This window comes from Panthera uncia, chromosome B4, assembly GCF_023721935.1.
Source record: "Panthera uncia isolate 11264 chromosome B4, Puncia_PCG_1.0, whole genome shotgun sequence".
NCBI classification, from domain to species: domain Eukaryota; kingdom Metazoa; phylum Chordata; class Mammalia; order Carnivora; family Felidae; genus Panthera; species Panthera uncia.
This window is the reverse complement of record NC_064809.1, coordinates 94,521,841-94,545,299: the sequence shown is the minus strand read 5'-3', so window position 1 is coordinate 94,545,299 and position 23,459 is coordinate 94,521,841. Positions and strand designations below refer to the sequence as shown.

The 23,459-nt window shown below is 36.0% G+C and overlaps 1 protein-coding gene across 1 annotated transcript in view; it reads right to left on the bottom strand.

The window, feature by feature from the left end:
* TRHDE (thyrotropin releasing hormone degrading enzyme) overlaps positions 1–23,459 on the bottom strand; it is a 383,274-nt gene that overhangs the window by 96,597 nt on the left and 263,218 nt on the right. The window contains exon 7 of the mRNA XM_049625985.1: positions 15,661–15,726. Coding sequence (XP_049481942.1) covers positions 15,661–15,726 — 66 coding nt within the window. The remainder of the gene's footprint in view (positions 1–15,660; positions 15,727–23,459) is intronic.

The window sequence follows — 23,459 nt, the reverse complement described above, 5'->3', positions numbered from 1 at the left end:
TATATGTTTAGCTGCAAATTACAAAAAAAAAAAAAAATCCACCCTAGAATGACCTTTTTAATGACAAGATTTATTCTTTCCTATTATTAGAGAAGGTACCACAGCTGCAGCTCTTTTCCTCCAGAAATTGGCCCCACCTTTACCTGTGTTTTGCCTTCATCCTCAATTTTGCGGTTAGATTGTACAAGTAATCCCAACCATCACATTCAGACATGACATTGCACAGAGGAAACAGAATTTCTTCCTGAGAATCTCTTTTTAAGAATCAGGAAAACTTCTTGGGGTGCCTGACTGGCTCAGTCGCTTAAGCATCTGACTTCATGTCAGCTCAGGTCCCGATCTCACGATTTGTGAGTTTGAGCCCCACATCGAATCCCTGCTTGGTGTATTCTCCCTCTCTCTCTCTCTCTCTGTCTCTCTCTCTCTCTCCCTCCCCAGCTCTCTCTCTCTCTCTCAAAATAAACAAAACCTTAAAAAATAAAATAAATAAAAATAATAATGAAAGCTTCCTCTCCGTTCCTGCATCAAACTCTCTGTGATTCCCATTTGTCAGAATCACATCCTGTGCTCTAGTGGAAATGTGCTAATGAAGCTTTAGGGGATATTGCTCTGGGACTGCGCAAGGCAGGACCCAGTCCTGTGTTTTCTCCAATGAGATAAGAGAGGCAAGTCTGGGCCTCAGTGACACTGGGAAGTAGGAGCCCTTGTACTTGGAAGACTAGTCTGGGAAATGCCAGGTAAATTCAGGCATTGATTTTTCTGACTATGTGACAAGAGGGTTGAAGCAAGAGTTTGAAATACTGTTCCTTTCTATTAAGAATAATTGTACCTCAAAAATTTGTAGTGGGAATTTGTCATTCTTTGGGCTTTCCAGCATTTAAACACCACGTTTATATAGGGGCGATAACTCACCATGGAATCCTGCAGGAAGGTGAAGGCTCCACCTCCTACTGGCAGTGGAAGGGACAAAATAGTAAATACTCCCTTCCCCATGCTCCCTGGCAGCTAAAGGATGCACGTGTGCCCTGGCCTCAGGCAAGTAGATACTTCATCCCAGGACTGTGAATCCTGCAGGACCAATGCAAAGAAGCAGGAACAGTTGAAAGATGATCCCCTGGGATGGTGACACTGAGGGTCCAGAGGCAGCCATGCTAATGGTAGCAGCTGAACCAGCCATTCCCCTGGCAGGACCTTGGCGAGGTTTCTTAATTTGAGTCCCCTTTAGTTCCTACCAAACATTTTGTAAGCCTGACGCTCCAGCCTTCCCAATAATTCCAAGGGCTACCCCACACCCTTCCAATAAATTCCTTTTTGCCTAACTTAGCCAGAGTTTGTCTCTGTGGCTTGAAACCCCAAACCCTGACTGATACAACACTAATGGGGGATATAATCAAAACAAATCCAAATATCTTAAATTTTCCTGGCAACCTCAGAAAGAAAAGTAGGAACTCTCTCATACAACTTAGGCAAAATGGAAAACAAAGAACACCTGGTTTTATTGAATAAATCTTCTAGGCTTTCACTGTGTTATAAACAGTAGGTATGAAGGGAAGGAGGTAGATACTTAGGTTAAAAAAGAAAAAAAAGAGGCAGACGAAAAGATTGGAGAAAAAGTATACAAGTTCCACAGACAAAAGTTCACAAGGGAGTAACAACAAAAAATAAAACTAAGCTAAACCATTGACTTAAACAAAGCTTCTAGAGTAGGAGCTTTTAACCTGAGAACCTAAACCTCAAAAATTAAATATTTGTAAGTCTGTGCATTATCAGAGTAGGGTGATTTCAAAGGGAGCCATGGGCAATAAGAAAGCAGATTAGGGGTGCCTGGGTGGCTTAGTCGGTTAAGTGTCTGACTTCAGCTCTGGTCATGATCTCACAGCTCGTGAGTTCAAGCCCCGTGTCATTTTCTGTGCCGACAGCTCAGAGCCTGGAGCCTGCTTCAGATTCTGTATCTCCCTCTCTCTCTGCCCCTCCTCCAACTGTGGTCTGTCTCTCTGTCTCTGTCTCCATCTCTGTCTCTGTCTCTCTCTCAAAAATAAATAAACATTAGAAGAAAGAGAAAGAAAGAAAGAAAGAAAGAAAGAAAGAAAGAAAGGAAGGAAGGAGATTAAAAGCTGCCAGATCATAGCAATGTCATACAAGGATTGGATAAAACCCATTTGAAGCCTGGGCCATGTACTTCAGAGGATGTTTCTACATTCCCTGACCTTGAGAAACAGTAGCAAAGACACCAAACCAGGGACAGATGACCAACTAACACACAAGAAAGCTAGACTACAGATCAAAATATTATTTTGGTTCATAACTGAAAACTGGCTGGAGATTGTGATATTAAGTAAAAATGAGTAGCAAAGCACTGGAAAAGCATTATATGCAAAATAAAAGAATGTTTACATTTTATTCTAGTAGATAAGAACCAAGGATGAAAAAATATGAATAATTATTAAACCTTTATTATTAAATTATAACAAGTTTCTAAGAAGGAAACCCAGGAAAAAAGGAACCACCACAAACTTTTCAAGGTACAGGAATATCTGGCCACCAGACACAGTAAAAAACAAGAGGTATTTAGGAAAGAAAGTTATTTGAACAGGTAGAACAAAATGCCTGAAAATAACATATCACTGTTTACATGCCATTTTGATTTTGATTTGTTTAATGTGTGTTTCACCTAGATTTACTTTTTAGAAGTTACTTACTTAGATATAGGAGCATTCATATATTTTTCTAGGAACAAAAAGGCAATTTACATTATTTTAAAAATCCATATGATATAATATAATATAATATGTAATATATAATATAATATATAATATAATGTAATAATATAATAATAATCCGTATAATTATGTAAAAGCAGTATACTTTTTTAAAGCATTGCAGAATGTACCAGAAAATCAGAAAATTTTAAATCAAAACAACTTGCTGGCACATAAAAGACTTGTTTGTTTGTTTGTCTTCAATTATAGACAATGGCATATTCTCACCTCAGTTTTCTTTTCACAGATCTCTTATTTAGTAATTACATATCATGCCATCAATGCCTCAACATGCAAGAGCATCACCAGAGGTGTAATATTGCCATTGCTGAATTTATACATTCCGGAACAAGCTGACAGGGTTCTACACCTGTTAGTGAAATAATGTGAATGTAAGTCTATAGGGGTGTGCTGGGGTACTGAAAAGTATCCCCACCTCTCACTTCTGCTGCTAGCTTGAAATATTATTGAGACACAAAATGAATCTATTGGTAAAACTGAAGTTTGTGAATTGCTTTTCCTGAATGCCCTGGTAAAGGACTTTGACCACAACAAGCTCACAAAATAGATAAACTATATTCTTACTGGTAAAAATACACTGCCTTTTGTAAATCAAGATGCTCACGGACTATAGGGTTCGTACATGGAGTTCCTCACTTCCACTCCTTTACTCATTCAGACCTAGTGCTGGTGACTAGTTGAGAAAAAAAAAATGCAACTCAATTGATAAAGAAGTGTGTGTGTATTTAGAAAACTAAATAGGAATTCAGGCTGATCCTTATCAGTCATGTGATCTTGAGTAAGGTATCTATTTTCTCTAAACTTTAATTTCTTCGACTGGAAAGGGTAGATAATATAATACTTGAGAAGACTGTGCACAGAAAATGACATAAAACAAGTAAAGCTCTTAGAAAAAATGCCTGCCACATAAGAACCCAAGAAATGTTAGCTATTTTAAGACCAAGCTCAAGGGGTGGGGGTGGGGGACCTAGAGTCAACATCTTCAGCCTCACCTCCAGAAGTCAAAATGTCCTAGTGACTCAAGGGAGGGAAATTATATGGACAACCTGGAAGGAAGGTAGTGCTTAAAGGGATTTTTTTTTAAGTTTATTTATTTATTTTGAGAAAGAGAAAGGGTTAGCAGGGGAGGGGCAGAGAGAGAGAGAGAGAGAGAGAGAGAGAGAGAGAGAATCCCAAGCAGGCTCCACACCACCAGCACAGAGTCCGATGCGGGGCTCAAACCCACAAAACCGTGAGGTCATGACCTGAGCCAAAATCAAATGTCAGATGTTTAACCAACTGAGCCATCCAGCTGCCCTAAGGGATTTTTTTTTTTTAAGTAAAAGTGCATGCTCGCTTCGGCAGCACATATACTAAAAAGTAAAAGTTCAAGAAAAAAATTAAGGCCACAGTTTTTTAGGTTTGAGGAAAGCTTAGAAACCTTTCTCCTCCCAGGTCTGGAAAAAGAAAGAGACCTGGAGGGCTCCTGAGTTGTGCAGTCTAGTGCCCTATTTTTCACCGAGCTCTGCTCAGGTGACAAGCCACTGGTTGCTTGTGACTTGGGGTGGCTCATGAAATAGAAGCACTCATTAGTGCCCCTCGGCACAAAATAGCCATACCTACGTTGGCACTAAAACAGCAAAAACACTAACATTTAGGTGACCACAAAGACAAAGCTTCGGCAAGATATATACCAAACATTCAAGCAACAAATGCTATCTCACTTCTTTCCCATTTACTGATCAACCCACTCCAGGAAACCAGTATGACAGTATATCAGTGTAGAGGAAAACAAAGGGCTCTTCATCATATGCTCTGGACTGAAAAAGTTCCCTGGGATATCCCCATATTAATGGGCATGGCATTAGGAGAATTCAACAAGGACAAATTACATTTCCCATATGCTCCGAAGCACGGGGATTTCTTTTATTCAGTGTTCAGATCATATATACTTGTTAAGACTCTTTATCAATGGCAGGTATTTGTCTACCAGATTCTCTTTTTGTTTCCCCAATTATCCAGCTTATATTTCATAGCTCATCTTAATCATTTTATAGCAAATAGCCTCGTCTCCTTTGCAGCTTTGTCCTTCAAGGACACTAGGTGGTGAAACCCCAATCCTGGATGAATCCAAGTATTTTCCTTCTCCAGGTCTGCATCATGCTGCTAAGCATCATGGGAGAAAATAAGGCAATCAGTTTAGTGTTATTATAAATTCATAATTCCCTAACTCAAATAGGCAATCAATACAACAGCCATGCCGTCCTTCCCTTCCCAATCCTTAATCTTCAAACCTCTCTCTGGCCCACTATTACCTCACTTTCAGCTACTGACCTTGCTGAAGAAACACGGAAAAAATCAAATTCATCAGAATTTCCAAATTCCCAAATTTACTGGAAGTATATCTCCTATCAGACATGAGTTCTTTTACCGTCTTAGGGACTCATGTCCCAGTTATCTCTTACTTCTCTAACATTTATCATGCTCTTCTCATCCTGGCTCCTTCTCTACCAGCCCAACTAGTACAACAGTCCCCCATCTTTAAAACAAAACAAAAACTTTCCTTAGCCTTATCCCCCTTTAACTACCTACCCTAATTTTCTGATCTCCTTCCTTGGCAAATTTCTTTAAATTTTATGCTACATACACATGTTTCTACTCGGACATTTCCCCTTCACTCTTTAATCCATGCCACGGATATCAATAAATCTGCAAGCTGCCAAAAGAAATACTTTCCAGTCTTTACTCCACCTCTCAGCTGCATTTAACCTCATTGATCATTTTCTGAATCTTGAAATAAGCTTTTTGCTTGACTTGGGGGACACCACACCCTTGGCATTCTGCCTGCCTCTCCGGCTGCTCCATATCAGTCTCTAGCCTGGGCCACTCGTCTTCTCTCAACCTCCAAGGGTTACAGCTCCACAGGGCTTGTTCCCAGGCCTTTAACCCACAAACATTAGGATAATACTTAGGTACCTCTTCTTCCTCACCTCTCATACACATCTTTCATCCAATCTATCCCTTGGTCCACTTATTCTACCTTCAAAAAAACACTTTGGGAGGTGCTTGGGTGGCTCAGTCAGTTAAGTGTCTGACTTTTGATTTCAGCTCAGGTCATGATCTCCTGGTTTGTGAGATTAAGCCCCACATCAGGCTCTGCACTGACAGCATGGAGCCTGCTTGGTATTCTCTTTCCCCCTCCCTGCTGGCGCTCGCGCTCTCTCTCTCTCTCTCTCTCTCAAAATAATTAAATAAACATTTAAAAAAACATTTTGAATCCATCCATGTCTCTGTGTATCTACTGGCTATTTAAGTTGCCATTATCTCTCACCTGAATATTCAAATATCTTCCTAATTTTATTACTGATTCCTCTCTTGGTATGCAGATTGCCCCAAGCCCAGTGTGTTATTACAAGTTTCCAGATAACTGCTTTAAACACAAATGGAATGCTCTGGTTTCTCTTCAAATCGCATAAATCTTTCACCTTTTAAATACAAACGGAACCACATCACATTCCAGCTTAAAACTGATCCGATCCTTAGCATCCCGCTGCACTCAGGATAAAATCCAACCTCCTCAGCACAGTCTCCTTTGGCACTCTATGATTAGTTCCTGCCCTCCTCTCCTACCTTCTCTCTCGTCCTTACTAACTCTGCTCGGACACACCAGTTTCTTTCTTTTCCTTGAACTTAGTTCTCTGCTCCAGCCCCTTACAGGCCCTTCCATATTTCCAAAATGATCTCCTTCCTCCCCAGCCTTTTCTCACCTTCAGACCTCAGTAGACATTCCTTCTTCTGGAGAAAGAGTTCCTGAACACCAAATCTAAAATTGCCTGACCCATCTGCGCATATGTTCTCTCACAGTGTTCTATTTTTTCCTTCCCAGCATTTCTCACATTTAGTAAATATCTATGTATTTGCTTTTTTTTCCTGCGTAGGGTCAATCTTACCCTGTTATATATGATTCATGAGATCAGGGCCATATCTGCTGTATACAGCATGCTCTGAATTCTTGGTATTTATCGTGGCATCTGACATAGAGTGGGTATATAATAAGTTGGTGTGGAATAAAAGGATAACTGGACACGCCTGATGGGGGAGCAACATGTACAGTGGATATAAAAACTAAGCACAGCTGGAGCAGGAAGTGAAATCACAATTTTGGTTTATTAGCACAAAGCATTAAGAAAAGATTTTAACACTATAACGAGCTATTTCCCTTAAGGGTAAAAAATGATCTGTAAAATAATCGCTGGGAGAGACCTTGAGCAGAAGAGAACAGGTGAATATAAGAGACTGATTGCAAAAGGAAATGAGATTCGGTATGACAAATGAATTCACCATTTCTTTGTGTGCTATATTAGCACACAGCCCTCTCTTCCACAGACAGAAACAAGAGGTAGATCAAATGTTTTTAATGCATTTGAACCTTTTATAACTCATTTCCCAAATATGTAACTTAGGGGAGACCTTTGGCACTCCTCCTAAGCCACTAATTTATAACATGTGCTTTTTCACAATAACATTAAAATATTTAGATATCATGGGGAAAATGAATGTGTAGTAAATATGTTATGGTTCATTATTTTTACTTTATAACCATTTATACAAAATTATGAAAATGAGAGTAAAATTTCAATCTTCAAATGGGTAAAACACATGGATGATTATGTCACCAAAGAATGAAATGCAAGAGAATATATGAAAAGTTTTCAACATCATTTGTGATAAAAATATATACACTGAAATAGCAATTGGGTAATTTTTTACTTAGTAAATTAGTAAGAAAATTATTTTGAAAATAGGATCCAATGCTGTTTGTTCAGTGTATTATAAAAAGAGAACTTTCAAACTTTATGCCTACTCCTACATATTAGCTTAATATTTTAGAAGAAAAATTGATAACATGATTCCAGAAATTGATATGAAGAGACAACCAAAATATAATAGGAAGATCTATAATTTAAAGACCATTATGGTGCTGTTTAACAAAAACTGGAAAGTGATCTAGATGGTCCCAAACAAGGAAAAAGCTAAATTTATTAAAATATATTATGGTACGCCTAGTATTAAACTATGTAATAGCATCACTAAGCATTTATAAAAATATGAGTAATAAGAAAAACCATCTTCCAAATTTAGGAGGGTTCTTTTCACAACAACATTGACTACATTGCCAAATATGTAGTTCTAGGCTATTACGTGAAGGTTCTGAAAAGGGCCCATAAAAGAAAAAGAAATGATTGAAGGAAAAGAAAGGAAACTGCTCATGCAAGAGTTAAATAGGTTAGAGGAAAAAAAATGCCTCTAAGGTAAGTTTATTGTATCCTGAACTAGCAATCTGATCAAATGTAGAGTCTTCAAGGACTGAGAGGCATTTTGCAGATAGATGTACCCACGGGTGTGTATATTAAAGACTGGTGTGCATTTACACACATAACAGCATATGAATATACATACTCATCAACAAAATGTGTCTAATAGTTTCACAGATACATTTTAAATAAAGTTATCTTAATTTTTTATGTTTATTTCTGAGAGAGAGAGAGAGAGAGAGAGAGAGAGAGAGAGAGGCACAGAATACAAAGCAGGCTCTGGGACCTCAGCTGTCATCAAAGAGCCTGACACAGGGCTCCAACTCCCAAACTGTAAGATCGTGACCTGAGCTGATGTTGATGTTTAGCCAGCTGGGCCACCCAGGTGTCCCATAAATAAAGTTATCTTAAATATCACTTTATAAAACCAACTCTTCTTAGCTAAAATATATCTTAAGCCCTTAAATAACAGGTAAGAGAAAACCAATGAATATAACTTTCTAAAACTTCCTGTTGAGCTTCGTAAATGCCTGCAGGATGACCAAACAGAGGTGTATGTCGTTAATAATAAAGGCCTTTTAGTTCATGCTAGATGGTTACAGTGGTCAGTTAACAACATTTAACTCAGAGGCAAAATGACAAGGATTCAATCAGTAGCTGTACATAAATTAATTGAAACAGATGAATAGAGATTATTTCGTACTGACTGAGAAATATGAATAACTATTGCTACTTAATGTTTAAACTATTTGTTTTTTATTGGAGATAGTATTCTTGATTCTCAAATCCATGGAATATTTCCTTATAATTAATTTTTTTCTATCTAACATTCTCATTAATTTTAGCTTTGTAGTTAGGTCTTTAATAAATTAAATGATAATTAGGTCAAATCCTATGATTAAAACCACCAGCAATGATAACATCATTATCGTATGGTATTGAGTGATCACAACAAATTATCATGAAGTGTTAACCTTTCTATCTATAGTAATTCTAAAACTGCACAGTGATTTAAGTGAAACATAGAGAAATCTGAGCAAAAACTGTCTGTGGTTATTCATTTTACAATAAGCATGATTCAGCTACCATCTGGATGAAAACACAATACTGTCTCTTCAGAAAGGAAATTATCTTCGACACACTGTCTCTCTTCCTCTATTATTTTATGACTTTCCATTTTTCTGAAAAATCTACATGCAAGGGAGCAGACGCTCTCTCACAAACGCAAGCCGGAAGTTATCGAATAAAAATCCTGTGTACACATGTTAACATATAACTTCTCACTGGAACACAAGTTATTGAGTATGTTGTTGCTACTAACAATCCCTCTGGCTTTGTGCCTGTCATTACCTTCAGGCTGGCAGAGTTTTATGAGCACAAACCAATAATAATGATATTTCCCTTTTGCTTTTTATCCACACCTCATTGCCTTACATTGATTTGCATAAGCAATTTCTACCCTGATAATTGGAGCCAAACATCTTGTTCTGGGTTACCTTATGGAAAAGAGCAGTTAAATACTAATCAAGAGAAATCTTTCTTATTCAACCATATTTTAGATGATATTGAATTACCTTCATTGGTTGAGCAAGAAGGTAACGTATTTTCTGACATGGATTTCAGGGTTTGAGTTTATATCAAGCTTAATGATGTTTCTTCATAATTTGAGTTCCCTGGTGTTGACTCATAATAACATGAAGGATGGGATCGTGAGGTTTAAATCATTAAAACAATACTGCTTTTGTTTAAAAAGAAAAAGCAATAGTACTATGTGCTAATTATTTTTTAATAGCTACTGAGACAATCAATGTTATCTGAGGATTCCATAATTATAGCCTTATTATTTTATTTCCAGAAAAATCATAGAAAAAGAGAAAATTGTAACTAGGATATTAAAACAAGTAAAAATTATATAAGAAATGTCAACATCATGTAAAAAAAATTCTATCTAAAAGAATCATTAGCTGAATTACTTCAGAAATAAGTCTATAATACTCACGTAGAATGGGGATGTGATCTATAGGAACTTAAGTTATAAAAAAATAAATAAAAGAAGTAATTCCTAATTTACTGATCATATGCATAAGCATTGCTACATGTGGGTGAAAATTAACAAATATGCACTCAAACAATAATATCCCCAGGAAATGAAAGATGTAAAAACTGACGAATGATTCAGCAATGCTTAAAAAGTATTAGGGGTTGAACATGGAATGAACTATGACTGCACTCAGGAGAATACAGTGTCACCAAAACCAGATGAAGAAAGTCTTTTAAAGCACTTTTGGATAAAGATGGTGGTTGAACAAACCCATCTAATTTTGCTCCTTCCAAAAACCTAATTAGAACTACTCTTAGTGTATGGGTATAAATTCTTTGTGATACCCAAATATCTTGATTTTCTGAAGTATAGCAGTGGGCTTTCCTGACCTTTAGTCCTCTAATCCTTCCAACAGTTTTGGAAAATTTGTATACCCTGTGCTAAATCCTATTCTGCTTGAAATACCTAGAATAGTTCGGTGTCGCTACTATATTAGGCATCAAGAGTGGTATATTCCAGGAAAAGACCCTCAGAGATGGGAAATTTCCATCTGTATTGGATGGTAATCTATGGTTTTCATGGTCAAATTTTCTTAAATAATTATATACAATTGTCTAAATTGAAGAACATACTTTGGGAAAACAGATATTGCTTCAATAGAACATTATCAGAGAATACAGAATTACAAAGTCTTTGGGATCAAAGTCTATTTCTGACTAGACAGGAGAGAATTGGAATGGAGACCTTGAAAGTCTAAATTCCACTGAACCTTCCTTGACATCAAAAGCAGCTCTTCTAGCCTGTGAAAAAGTTAGTTAGTTACCACTAGTTTGATTCCCTTATAATAACACTCATCAAGGGGGATGCCGATTCTCTTTAAGACAAACCTCCAATTCACTTCAGTGCCATCAGACCCACAGGTACAGTTGATTCCAGCCAATTTCAGGAATACAAGCAGAAATTCTGACTTTAGGGGCACCTGGGTGGCTCAGTCAGTTAAGCGCCCAACTCTTGATTTTGGCTCAGATCATGATCTCATGGTTTCTGAGTTCAAGCCCCACATCAGGCTCTGTGCTGACAGTGCAGGGACTGCTTGGGATTCTCTCTCTCTCTCTCTCTCTCTCTCTCTCTCTCTCCCCCTCTCTCTCTCCCCCCCCCACCCCCACTCACACTTGGGTGTACTCGCTCTCTCTCTCTCAAAATAAATAAATTTTTTTTAAAATTCTGACTTTAGAAAAGATAGCATATACACTAAAAATCGCCAAGAAATTTCAAAAAGTCCTTAGAAAATGTCATCTGAGACAACTGTATGCACATGTAATGTATCCAGAGCAAAATATGAAAATGTAACATAATATGAAAAATAACAAAAAAGCAAGAGAAATATAAGCAGTTTCTTAGTAGTGGGCAAAAAGAAACATCACCAGCAAAAATTCTCTGTCATAGCAAATGCTGGTCTGATTTGACTATAGCTACAGTACTATGTACGTTGAGGGCCATATAGTCTTAATATTCAGATAATAACTAAAGACTCAAGAACAGGGAATCACTCACTTTTGTATATCTAGTTTACAAATTTTCCCATCAAATTAAAATAGATGTCCCAAATTAAAGTATCAAGCCCAAATTGTCTAACTAGTAAAATGCATTAAATAAATCTTACATTTGGACATTCTGAAAGACGAAAAAATCTCAGAGAGTATTTAGTACAACTCTTGCATTTTACAAATCCAGGAAAGATTTAGTGACTTGTAGAAAGCCCCACCATTGATTAAAAACAGAAATGATAATCATTTCCATTGCCTCATGCTTCCAAAATACACCAGCTATTATTTTGGGAAATGGATTATGTAAAACAGTAGATATGTGGAGTCTGAAAAAACATAAACATTTCTATGTTTTAAAAATATATTATTTATGAGAGCATACATAATCCAACAAGGGTTCATGCTTGGTTTTCTCCACATTTCACTTTCAATTTAAACATCAAAACAGAAGCTGACATATTAATGGTAGCCAGAACTAATTTTTTATACTGTCTATTTACAAAAAGAAGTTTTGAGGCAATTTATTTTAAAATTGTACTAAACTGAACCATTTAAGCATCAAATAAAATTCAAGAAATAAGGGAATTAGGCAAAAAAAATCAAGATGACCAAACCAAAGAAAGTCGTGATTATTCTGTATGAAACTATTTATTAGACTTCTTAATAGCTGATCAAATGAATTACATGATTGTTAGAAACAAAACTTTTCTCAAAAAGTCTCTAGAGTCCCTTTCTACTGAGGAATATATATGTGTACTGAAATTGAGAATATATTTCCCAGGGGTGCCTGGGTGGCTCAGTTGGTTGAGCACCCAATTCTTGGATTTTGGTTCAGGGCGTGATCTTGGAGTTGGTGAGATTGAGCCCCACATCGGGCTCCATGCTGACAGCACGGAGCCTGCTTGAGATTCTGTCTCCCTGTATCTCTGCCTCTGTCTCTCTCTCTCTTTCTCTCAAAATAAATAAACTCAAATTCTCAAACTTTTTAAACTAAAAAAAAAATAAAATATAAGAACACAATATGAAAGGTAGATGAATATAGTTGAATTGATATTCAGATACTTTGCAAGTTAAATATGAACATCTGAACTGATCTAGAAACTTTCCAGAAACCTACTACCTTTCTATATTACTTTTATTATATTTAATCTATAAATATTATATTTATAAATTATGTTATATCTGTATTTGTTATATCTTAATTTATATTAGATTTAACATTTTATATTGTGTATATTATATAATATATACAGTTGACCCTCAAGGGTTTTCAAACCCAACATGGGTTTGAAGTGCACAAGTCCACTTATATGTGGATTCTTTATAGTACAGTATTATGAATATATTTTCTCATCCTTATGATCTTCTTAATAACATTTTTTATCTAGCTTACTTTATTGTAAGAATACAATAAATAATATATATAACATACAAAAGTGTATCAATTTACCGTTTATATTATCGGTAAGTCTTCAGTCAACAGTAAGCCACTAGTAGTTAAGTTTTTGAGAGTCAAAAGTTGTATGTGGATTTTGGACTCTGTGTGTGTCAAGGGGGGGTGGTGAGTGCTCCTAACCCCTGTATTGTTCAAGGGTCAGCTGTATTATATTTTATATATTTGCAGTTGTCTTAGTAAAAAACATTTTCCTTGTTCCCAAAAGCATTTAGGATGGGTCATAAGGATACAAAAATTGTAAGAGAACACAAAATTTTAAAAGAAATCACCATTATAACATTGCTCCTATGTGGAACATGAAAGGCACAAACAAATAAATTGAAGGGAAAAAGGAGGAGGGGAAAGGAAAGAAAAAGAGGAGGAAGGAAAAAAAGAAATGAGGGAAAAATATATATGAAAAGCATCCTATTTGCAATTTGGGATTGACCACACCTGTAAATCTAACTCTGGGTCTGTCTGCAATGTAAACCTTCACTTGTCATCATAGAAGAGCCATGGTTAATGTAAAAACAATTAATAGATTTCCCAAGCAGAGGGAAGCATTGAAAGTCCAGATTAGCTCCTATAACATGTCAACCAAGACTCCCCAGAGACTTGTGGATGGGAAATATATTAATATCAACTCTATGACCACTCAGCACCACGACATGAAGTGTCTGTTCAGGAGGTCATTTCCAAAATGTATCCCATAAATCTTCACGCACAAGAGATGATAATTTATCACCTAGACATAGGGATCTACTGTAAACTAATCCAAACTGCTGATGATACACTAAATCAGTTTGAGTGATGAGTATAAATAAAGCTGCAAGCGAAGTCCTGAAGGATACAGATCCATCTGATCAATGAGATGTCACAAGGTAAATGAAATGCAATGTTGACAAACATAGAGTCCCCTCAGTTGAAAATTAACCAAATCAAGTATCAGAGCATAAAGGCACACATTAATACAAGCTTCAAATAAAAGTTTAATATAATAGGAGTCAGAGGGTACCCTCTGTTTCTGAAAAAACTAAATAGTCTGGGTCAGTAGAAAAGGGGTTATTAAAAATTGATGTCTTTTGTATACCATCAAAAATACGACAGGGTAAAGAAAAATTTTACAAAAAAATAATCCTTTCCAAATAATATAACTAGAGTTATTCAATCTGCTGAGCAAATCCATACACACAGACGAGGAAAAACAATAAAAATTTTATACAGAAAATGATTTCACATCAACTTGCTACCAGGAAATCAAATTCAATTTGTGTTGCCCTAATGAAAGCTTAGATATTTTCTGGAACTGTCACAGGCTACAACTTCAGTGGGAAAAAAAACGTAGGATTGGGGATAAGAAGGACATTCCTCCAGACAGTTGATATTCATGGAGGGCACTCCTTGAGAAAAAAGACTTTCCCAACTATGTGATCAGAATGGAGACTCTAGCACCCGGCAAATAGGTTCAATAGAATTCAGCTATTCTGAAGGTGTCCCTAATGGCAAGAGCTGATTAAAGTAAATTTCAACCCCTGCTGAAACAAATCTGTAAGAATATTTTCTAAAGGAAATCATTCTTCAACAAATTTTTATATTTTTTTCTATGTTGTGTTAAGTATATGTAGCTTTGTCGTAACATATTTAACTCTTGCTTTGCATTTTATCTTTTCGTTCATTTTGGGCAAAGATAGAATTATACTAAAATATGACCTAATCCCATATGTAGTTTATTTAAATTTCAAAATGAAAAGCTTTACAAAGAAGAGATAAGACTGATTGCTCTCTCTGTCTTAGCATAATTGTATTTCAGGTGAACATCAATTTACTTTAAAGGACACTTCTAAGTAGCAGAATGCATCATAAATAATTCATCAATCACAGCTGCTAGGAACATGATTTACTCCGACAGATTCAATGGAATAAAAGTTATATTTTTCTATATTTGTGTTTGCATTAAAGAGTTTAAGAATCCTCTTTTTTAAGAATCCACTCTTAGATTCCATACTTCATACTTTAAATGCAGTCAGTATGATAACACTGCTTCTTTTTTTTTCCTTTATTTAAAACATTGTACTTCTAATTTTAAAAACATTTAAACAGCTTTGGAACAAATAACATTTTATCATATCAACAGTAAAACAACAACATAAAAGGCAAATATCTGAAAAATTGCATTAAGATTTTCTCAAATATATGTAAAGCTCACATAATTTATTTTCACTTTAAATAAACTTTCAAATTTAAGGAAAGTGAAGTAGGCTTTTAGAAAATCTTATACCGACTATTTAGAATCTCATATATTTGAAAATTATTTCAACTTAAAAATGCATATTAAACAGATCTAAATTGCACAGTAGTTCAAAGTTTTCCCAGTTGATACAGTGAGAATCCTATCTACCACTTTCATTTGTCATATGGAAGGACATTGTTCACCTTACTCATCTTCAAGTTTTCCATCAAATTTGGCGATTTTGTATTGGCAATTTCCCAAACTGTGAAATATCTTTAAAATAAATATATTGACAAGGAAAATGTAAGACAAAATAGAAAGCATTTTACTCACTTGCAAACCCCTCTGAAATACAGAATGGCCCATAAAATTAGCCAGCATTCTAATTAGAGCAGCACCCTGTAGGAAAGAGTATTAAAAGGAGAGAGAGAGAAAGAAAAAAGAAGAGAAAAAATGTCAATCAAGTAAAATGACTCTAAAATTATCCTATATTAATCAAAAAGTCTATTTCATTCATGCTATTATACTCTTAGAAATAGAAAACAAACGAAAGAATCATGAATACAGTGCCCCACTTACAGATAACAATTAAATATTTTGTTTTGCGGATCTAAAAGTTCTGTGGTTATAAAACCAGTGACTTCTCTTGTACAGTCTTCTGGACAGAGTATCTCAAGGCAATAATAAGCTGTAATTCAGGAGTAATAAAAATTTTATTGAGCACTGTATATGACAAAGTTAATAAAACATAGTTCTTGTTCTTACAAGCTCATAATCTAGTAAGGGAGGGATACCCACATCAATAAATAATCGTATTAAAATATAGCTTTGCAGTAACATAGCTACGTATCTACCCCTGGCTCAACTAAAAGTTGAGCTGTAGAAGTGTAGAGTAGGGAGTACCAAGTATTCAGACTGCTTGGATTCAAATCCTGTCTCTGACTCTCACCACGTTTACTTAGGAAAATTTTTTAACCTCTCTGTTTCTCACTTTTCTCACTTGTAACGTGTAGGCAATAATAGCCCTTATTTAATGTAATTGTTCTGAAGTTTACGTGAATTGATATATGTAAGGCAAACTGAGTCTGAGGAACAGTAACTTGTGATATGAGTGTCAGCTACCTGTATTATACCGGGGCAATTGTTTTTATTTCCTGAATGCTTTGTTTAGAGGCTGGATGTAGCCATATGTCCACATAAAACATGTGATCAATATAAATATTCAGAATAATAGAAGAAAATACTGGTTTAAGAGTCTATTTCACCTATAATGTTATCAGTGCAAAAGGGTAGACATATAACCAATATGAAACATTCCAAATGATGATCAAGCCTGGAGAAACACAAATTTGTATATGAAATATAAATAAGCCTTCAAGAAGATATTTCAAACTGCACCAGATTTTTTAACTATGAAGCAATGGATTATAAGCAGCAAAAGTATAAATATAAATAATAGGCTGGTTTTAGGGGGAAAAATCCCTTTATGACTACATATCCCACTTCATACCCATTAGAAATTCACACGCTCTGACAATTCATTTCTTTACTAGTTGCTTCTTTTTTACAAGAGAATCATAAGAATCACACATGGATTTTTATCTTGCCTGGAACTTAACTGTTGCAGCCAGTCCAGAGACATAAAAATGAATTTCTATTGTTTGTTAAAAGTTATTTCCTAGAGTCTGAAATTTTAATGCAATCCGATACTCAGGCTCCATGAATCACCATTAAAGAAATGTCTCAAAAAAAATTTCAGTCATCACCAAAATTGCTCTCAAAATTGGTATTTTATTCACAACTCAACAAATGATAAGCTGGACAAGCCATAGAGTTTTATGCCTCTTCTGATATATTTTCCTCCCACACCTTCTTCTCTTTGCTCTTTCTTCTGCTTTTTCCTCTTTATCTTCTGCACACTTGTGTAAGTCCATAAAATATAAGCATTTATGATTCAATCAGAGGACCAGGTTAGAATTCCCTCTAGAACTTATCAGCTCTGCTCCTTGAATTTCCTTGACAAGCTCCCCTCCTATACATTTCCCAATCTAATCTTCCCACCCAGAGGGTAGAAACTGTCAGTTCCGCAGCAAAACTAACCCTTGCCACCTGGGAAGTGAGAGTTAGAATCTCAAGCAGTCAACTCAAACTCTCCTTCAGAACAGAATAGCCATCCTCAGATGATTTAAGTGTTTCCCTCCAGGTAATGATGACTTGGTCTCTTGTCAGGCTATAAAAACTATCAATTTAGCATGGTCTAATGGCAAAAGAGTTCTTTCTAATCATAAAGAATGTACCCGTTTTCCTGTCTGGGTTGAGTGCTAACAGGAGATAAAACCTAGAAATATAATCAATATTTAAAAGTTATATAATACCACCGAACTTCTTTTATTATTATACTGTGTAATTTAGTTAACTTTTAGAAAATGCTCTGTGTTGCCCACTTGAACATTTAAAATTCTCCAGAGTAGCATGCACTCTTCTATATTTAACTAGCCTTTTCTTTCCAAAGCTGAATTTTGAAAATCCCTAAATCATAGAAAACTGCATAGACAGATGGGATCTCCAACTGTTATCATTCAGCCAACATATACCGGGCACCTACTAGGTATGGATTATAACAAAGATCACACCTCTTAATGCAGGCATAACTCACCACAAACCTTTTCTAAAAAAAAGAAAACACCAAACCCCTTTTGGGGTGTCTGTAAACATTGTTTTCACCAAGTAAACACCATTTGAAATATTGTAACTTACATTCACCTGTGATTCAAAATTCTAGACCCAATCAAACAAAATGGATGTTAGACAGCCTAAGTAGCTTTATGGGGAGTAAATACACTATTTCTGCAAGATTTTTATAATTTTGAGACTTGCCTATGAAAACCCATTATTGTATTTGCTATACTAAGTTCCAGAGAGAGAAAAGGACGAAAGCAACTAATTTTTTAAGGTTTTATAAAGAATATTTTTTTTAAAAAAAAAAAGCATGCTTATAAACCCATTCCTTAGGTAGTAATTTTTCTATATGGGGTACTTTTTTCATATGAGTTCTCAGCTAAAATTTGTTTCATTTCACATTGTAGTCATCTGTATGCACATCAGTCTAATAGACACTAAACATCTCCAAAGAAAGGACTGTGTCCTCATGATTTGGTATCCCTGTTCCCCGTGCTTGGCTCAGAGAAGGTGTTCTCTTAACATTTTAACTGGATGAGAGAGAAAGAGAAATTAGCAAAAGCATAGCAATTACTTTGTATTCAGCCAGGATACACAGTTTATTACTTTATCAGTGTACTTTAGTGATAAGTAATCGCCTTGGAAGAGAGGGAGATCTTCTCAACTAATGGATTCCTTTAACATATGCTTTATTAAGTAAGGTAGTGTACTCAGTATCCTGCAGAATATAAATAGGAATGCCACAAGTCTCTATGTTCAAGGACCTTAAAGCCTCCTAAGTGAGATGAGAAGATACAACATATTATACAATGAATGACAAAAGAAAATATTTTACTCTGTTTCAGAGGAGGGAAAAATTCTAATATCTAGAGAGATGAAGGACAAAGGGGATCTAAAAAGTGATGCTTGGGGGGCGCCTGGGTGGCTCAGTCGGTTGAATGCCCGACTTCGGCTCAAGTCATGATCTCATGGTCTGTGAGTTCGAGCCCCGCATCGGGCTCTATGCTGATGGCTCAGAGCCTGGGGCCTGCTTCGGATTCTGTGTCTTCCTCTCTCTCTGCCCCTCCTCCACTCATGTTCTGTCTCTCTCTCTGTCAAAAATAAAGAAACATTTAAAAAATTTTAAAAAGTGATGCTTGGGTTGGACCTTGAAGGATGGCTGGGATTCCAGGAGCAAGGTTAAACAGAAAGTATACTATGGTAAGAATGGCTTTGCATGGTCATGTAGGTGTAAAAGTGAGAAGCACAAGTAGGGAAGACGCTACTGAGGAACAAAGGCATAAACCCAGGCAACAGAAGTTTTGATGGGTTATAACATTTAGGCAGTCATTAGAGAATATCAAATGCCAAGGCTAAGGAATTGGATTTCTGTTAAAAGATAAGGAAGGATTTTGGAAAGGTGGTTTTAAAAGTTGACCCTTGAACAACATGGTCTTAAACTGTACAGATCTACTTACATGAAGATTGCTTTCAGTAAATACAGTACACTACTCTAAATGTATTTTATCTCCATTATGATTTTAATAACATATTATTCTGTCTAACTTTATTGTAAAAATACAGAATATAATACGTACAACATACAAAATATGTACTAATCAACTGTTTATTTTACTGGTAAGGTTTCCAGTCAACAGTAGGCTATTAGTAGTTAAGTTGTGGGGTAGTCAAAGTAACAGGTGGGTTTTTGCATGGGGTGTCAGTGCCCCTAATTCCTACATTGTTCAAGTGTCAACTGACTTAGCTATGATATTCCAAAAAAGAAGTCAAATATCTAGAGGCAGAAGAAGCAAATAATGGTAGCAATGAAGATAAACCAGAGATAGGTTTAAGGACTAAAACAAAGATCATCTTATTTCTTTTTATTTTTTTAAATATTTTTTTATTTAATTTTGAGAGATGAGAGAGAGAAAGAGAGAGAGAGAGAGAGAGACCATGAGTGGGGGAGAGGCAGACAGGGAGAACACAGAATCTGAAGCAGGCTCCGAGTTGTCAGCACAGAGCCCGATGTGGGGCTCGAACTAAAGAACCACAAGATCATGACCTGAGCCAAAGTCAGACGGTAAACCAACTGAACCACCCAGGTTCCCCACAAAGATCACTTTAAACCTTAAAGCCTTAGTGACTATAAGATGTTATTAGCAGATATGTAGAATTTAAAAGAAAGCGTTAGGTGAATATCATAACATCTGTTTAGAACATGGGGTGTTTGAGGAACAGGTAGGGAACCAGAAGAACAGAAGGCAAATGTGACCGTAGCAATGAAATTCAGTGGCAGATTATGATTGAGGACCTAAATTAGCATTTGTAGTGGGTGAGATTGCTCAGAGAAAAGTCTGAGGTGGTAGTGAAGGAAAGTGAAAACATAATCTTAGATTCTCTCTACAGAGTCCGAACGATCTGCACTTCAGTGCCTGTAACAGGCATCCCATAAATAACTGTTGAGAAAATCAGTAAAGAAATGGAATTAAGAGCAAAGGATGATACATTGTGATAAAAAACAGAAGGAGTATTAAGTATAAGTAGTGTCATGTTTTAAGACATGTTTTAAGAATAAGTGGTTCAGATTTCAAGGAAAAAAAATAGCTAAGAGAAGGCCATAGTATGTCATATTTAAGAGAGAGCTATTTAAGTAGACTTGGTGTGAAAGCCAGATTGAAAAACAATGGAAACAGAAGGAAGAAGGAAAAAGCAGTAAGCATGTTGACATGAGGTTTGCTTATGTTTTTTTTTTTTTAATTATTGAATATCTTATGCAAAGAAAAAGATTTTATCTCCCTTATCTCCCTTCTGTCTCTGGTAGAGACAGAGACTGGATAGGTCTGGAGACAGGTTGTCAATAAATACTGAAAAATTGATGGCTTATCACTTCTCAGGAATGTAGGTGATGTGGTCCAAAGATTATGTGAATTGGAAAGAGTGAAACTAGGTTTGAAGTAACTCTAGTGAAAAGGTAATAGAGAATCAAAATGTGGAAATGTGAAGAAAATGCATAGTTCCAGCTGAAATTATTAATAATGTACTTTTCATTCATTAAACATCTTCTACATGCCATATTACAATACTGTAAGGAAAATATCACTATATTATTTGTCAGATCAGAAAATTGAGGCTTGAAAGGTTGTGTGACTTGTGCAAATTAACACAGGTAGTAAGTAATGGAGCTAGGATTAGAAATCCACTTATATCCAACTCCAAAATCAGTAACCTTAACCAATTTGGTTTACATTATTTTGACCCCAAATCAAAATAGTTACATGATACTCTTCAGAAGCACTAGATACAGCAGGAACTTAGAAAAAGAAAGATAATTCTTAGAGTTATTCATACATTGGAATCAGTTGATATTCCCAAAAGAGGATGAAGGGACATCTAATTCAATGAGACATAGTGAAATAGTTGACCAGTATGCCCAGGATTGGGGATAAATTAGAAGACATAAACTGACTAGCATAACAGAACATGTGGCTAGACTAAAAGTCACAAAGCTAGGTTAGGTTGAGTAAGAAGAAAACACTAGCAGAGTTAAATATAGTGATATCTTTTATCAAAGGCTATACATGGAGGTGGCAGCAGTGAAAATGTACTGCTCAGATTTCCTTCTATTGCTCCTGTGCATTTGCCATCATGAAAGTAGCACTTTCCTTAGTTTACTCCCAGCCAACGACTATGCACAACAGTGGAATTAAGGTGGGCTCATTCCATTGAGATAGGGTACTCCTCTAACAGGAAATTCTGGCTAAGTCCCCATTGGCCTGGATGGACAGGCCATAAAAGAAGGACATAAAAGGGAAAGAAAGTTAATTCAACATAAGAAAGCAGAATTAATACCCTGTTGCTCCAGACCCATGCTTGGAGGCTTTAAATCCTCTCTGATTTACTACTTCCTGAGGCCAATCCTCTATCACTGCACAGATGAATTATTCCACAGCCTCCCAGGACAACCTCAGAAAACTTCTTACTCTCTCAAGTCCATCCTATGGACCACATCAGACTAATTATTTTATTTTTATTTATTTATTTATTTTTTAGAGATTGGGAGACAGAGTGCAAGCAGGGGACTGGCAGAGAGAGAGGGAGACACAGAATCCGAAGCAGGCTCCAGGCTCTCAGCTATCAGCACAGAGCCCGATGCGGGGCTCAAACCCATGGACCGCAAGATCATGACCTGAGCTGAAACTGGACACTTAATTGACTAAGCCAGCCAGGTGCCCCCAGACTAATTTTAATAATTACTCCTTAGGAATCATGTTTGCTAAACGTCCTAGTTCTGTCATCTACTAGATGGAAGAGGTTAGGCATGTTAGATAAGTTCTATCAGTACCTACATTAAAATATAACAATAACAATGACTACCACTACTGATGATGATGATGATGATGATGATGAAGAAGAAGATTACAGTCACCTCAAGATTTTTCTAAGTATTCATTTGAATCATTTATGGGAAGTATGTGAAACAGTGTTTGCCATATAATATGTTTCAACAAAAGTACATAGTTATTGTCCTCACCATTACCGTCATTTTTGTTAGCTCCTTGCCCTCAAACTCTTTTCTTTTTAACAAATTTCTGATAGCGGTGAATCAAGACCATACACAATGAAACTCACCATTACCTACCAACACTTTTTCCCCACATGACCAAATATCCAACTTCTACTCTAGTTAAGCTGATCTTTTCATTATCCTATGACCATATCTTATACCTTTATGTTTTAATCATACTATTTACCTCCATAGCAATAATATTCCTTTTCAATCTTATATTGTAAGCGCTATCCATTGTTCAAAAACACAGGGAAAGTCCATACTGTCCTAGAATACTTTCCACAAATGTAAGCCCTCAACTCTTTTCTCTCCATGGCAGTCATAAGCCCTTTAAGCCTAACTACACAATTTATCAAATTATTTTACATCACTCACTGTTTCATATGACTATTTCTTCTTTCTACAACTGGAGGCAGGTCATGTCAGTGAAACTTATTACTGGCACACCTGTTAGCTGTCAATGTCATATCTTTTCCATTGTCAGGAAAGATATTCCTAGCTAAGAGTAGTATCCACCAGCTACTTGCTATTTTCAAATCAGTAATCCAAACCATGAGCTGGTAGCCAATACACAGGTCTCAGTCTTCCCTGTTATGAAATTTGGGATCTCCCCTACACTAAGAACTTTTAATGTTTTGTATTCTCAGGCAATGACATTCAAACAGTGCAATCTATATTTAAGTCAGTAGGAAACCAAAAATGAGGACCACAGATCCAGAGACCAAGAAAACAGGGAGCTTTCAATGGTGTCAGAAATAGCAATTCATTGAAAGCTTTCAATTAAATAAATTTGAAACATAGCAATACTGTAAATTCAAATGAATGTTCATGGAAGGATACAACATAAGAGCAGCAATTAACAAAATAGAAAATAAATAAATGGTTGAAAAGATGAAAAATAAAA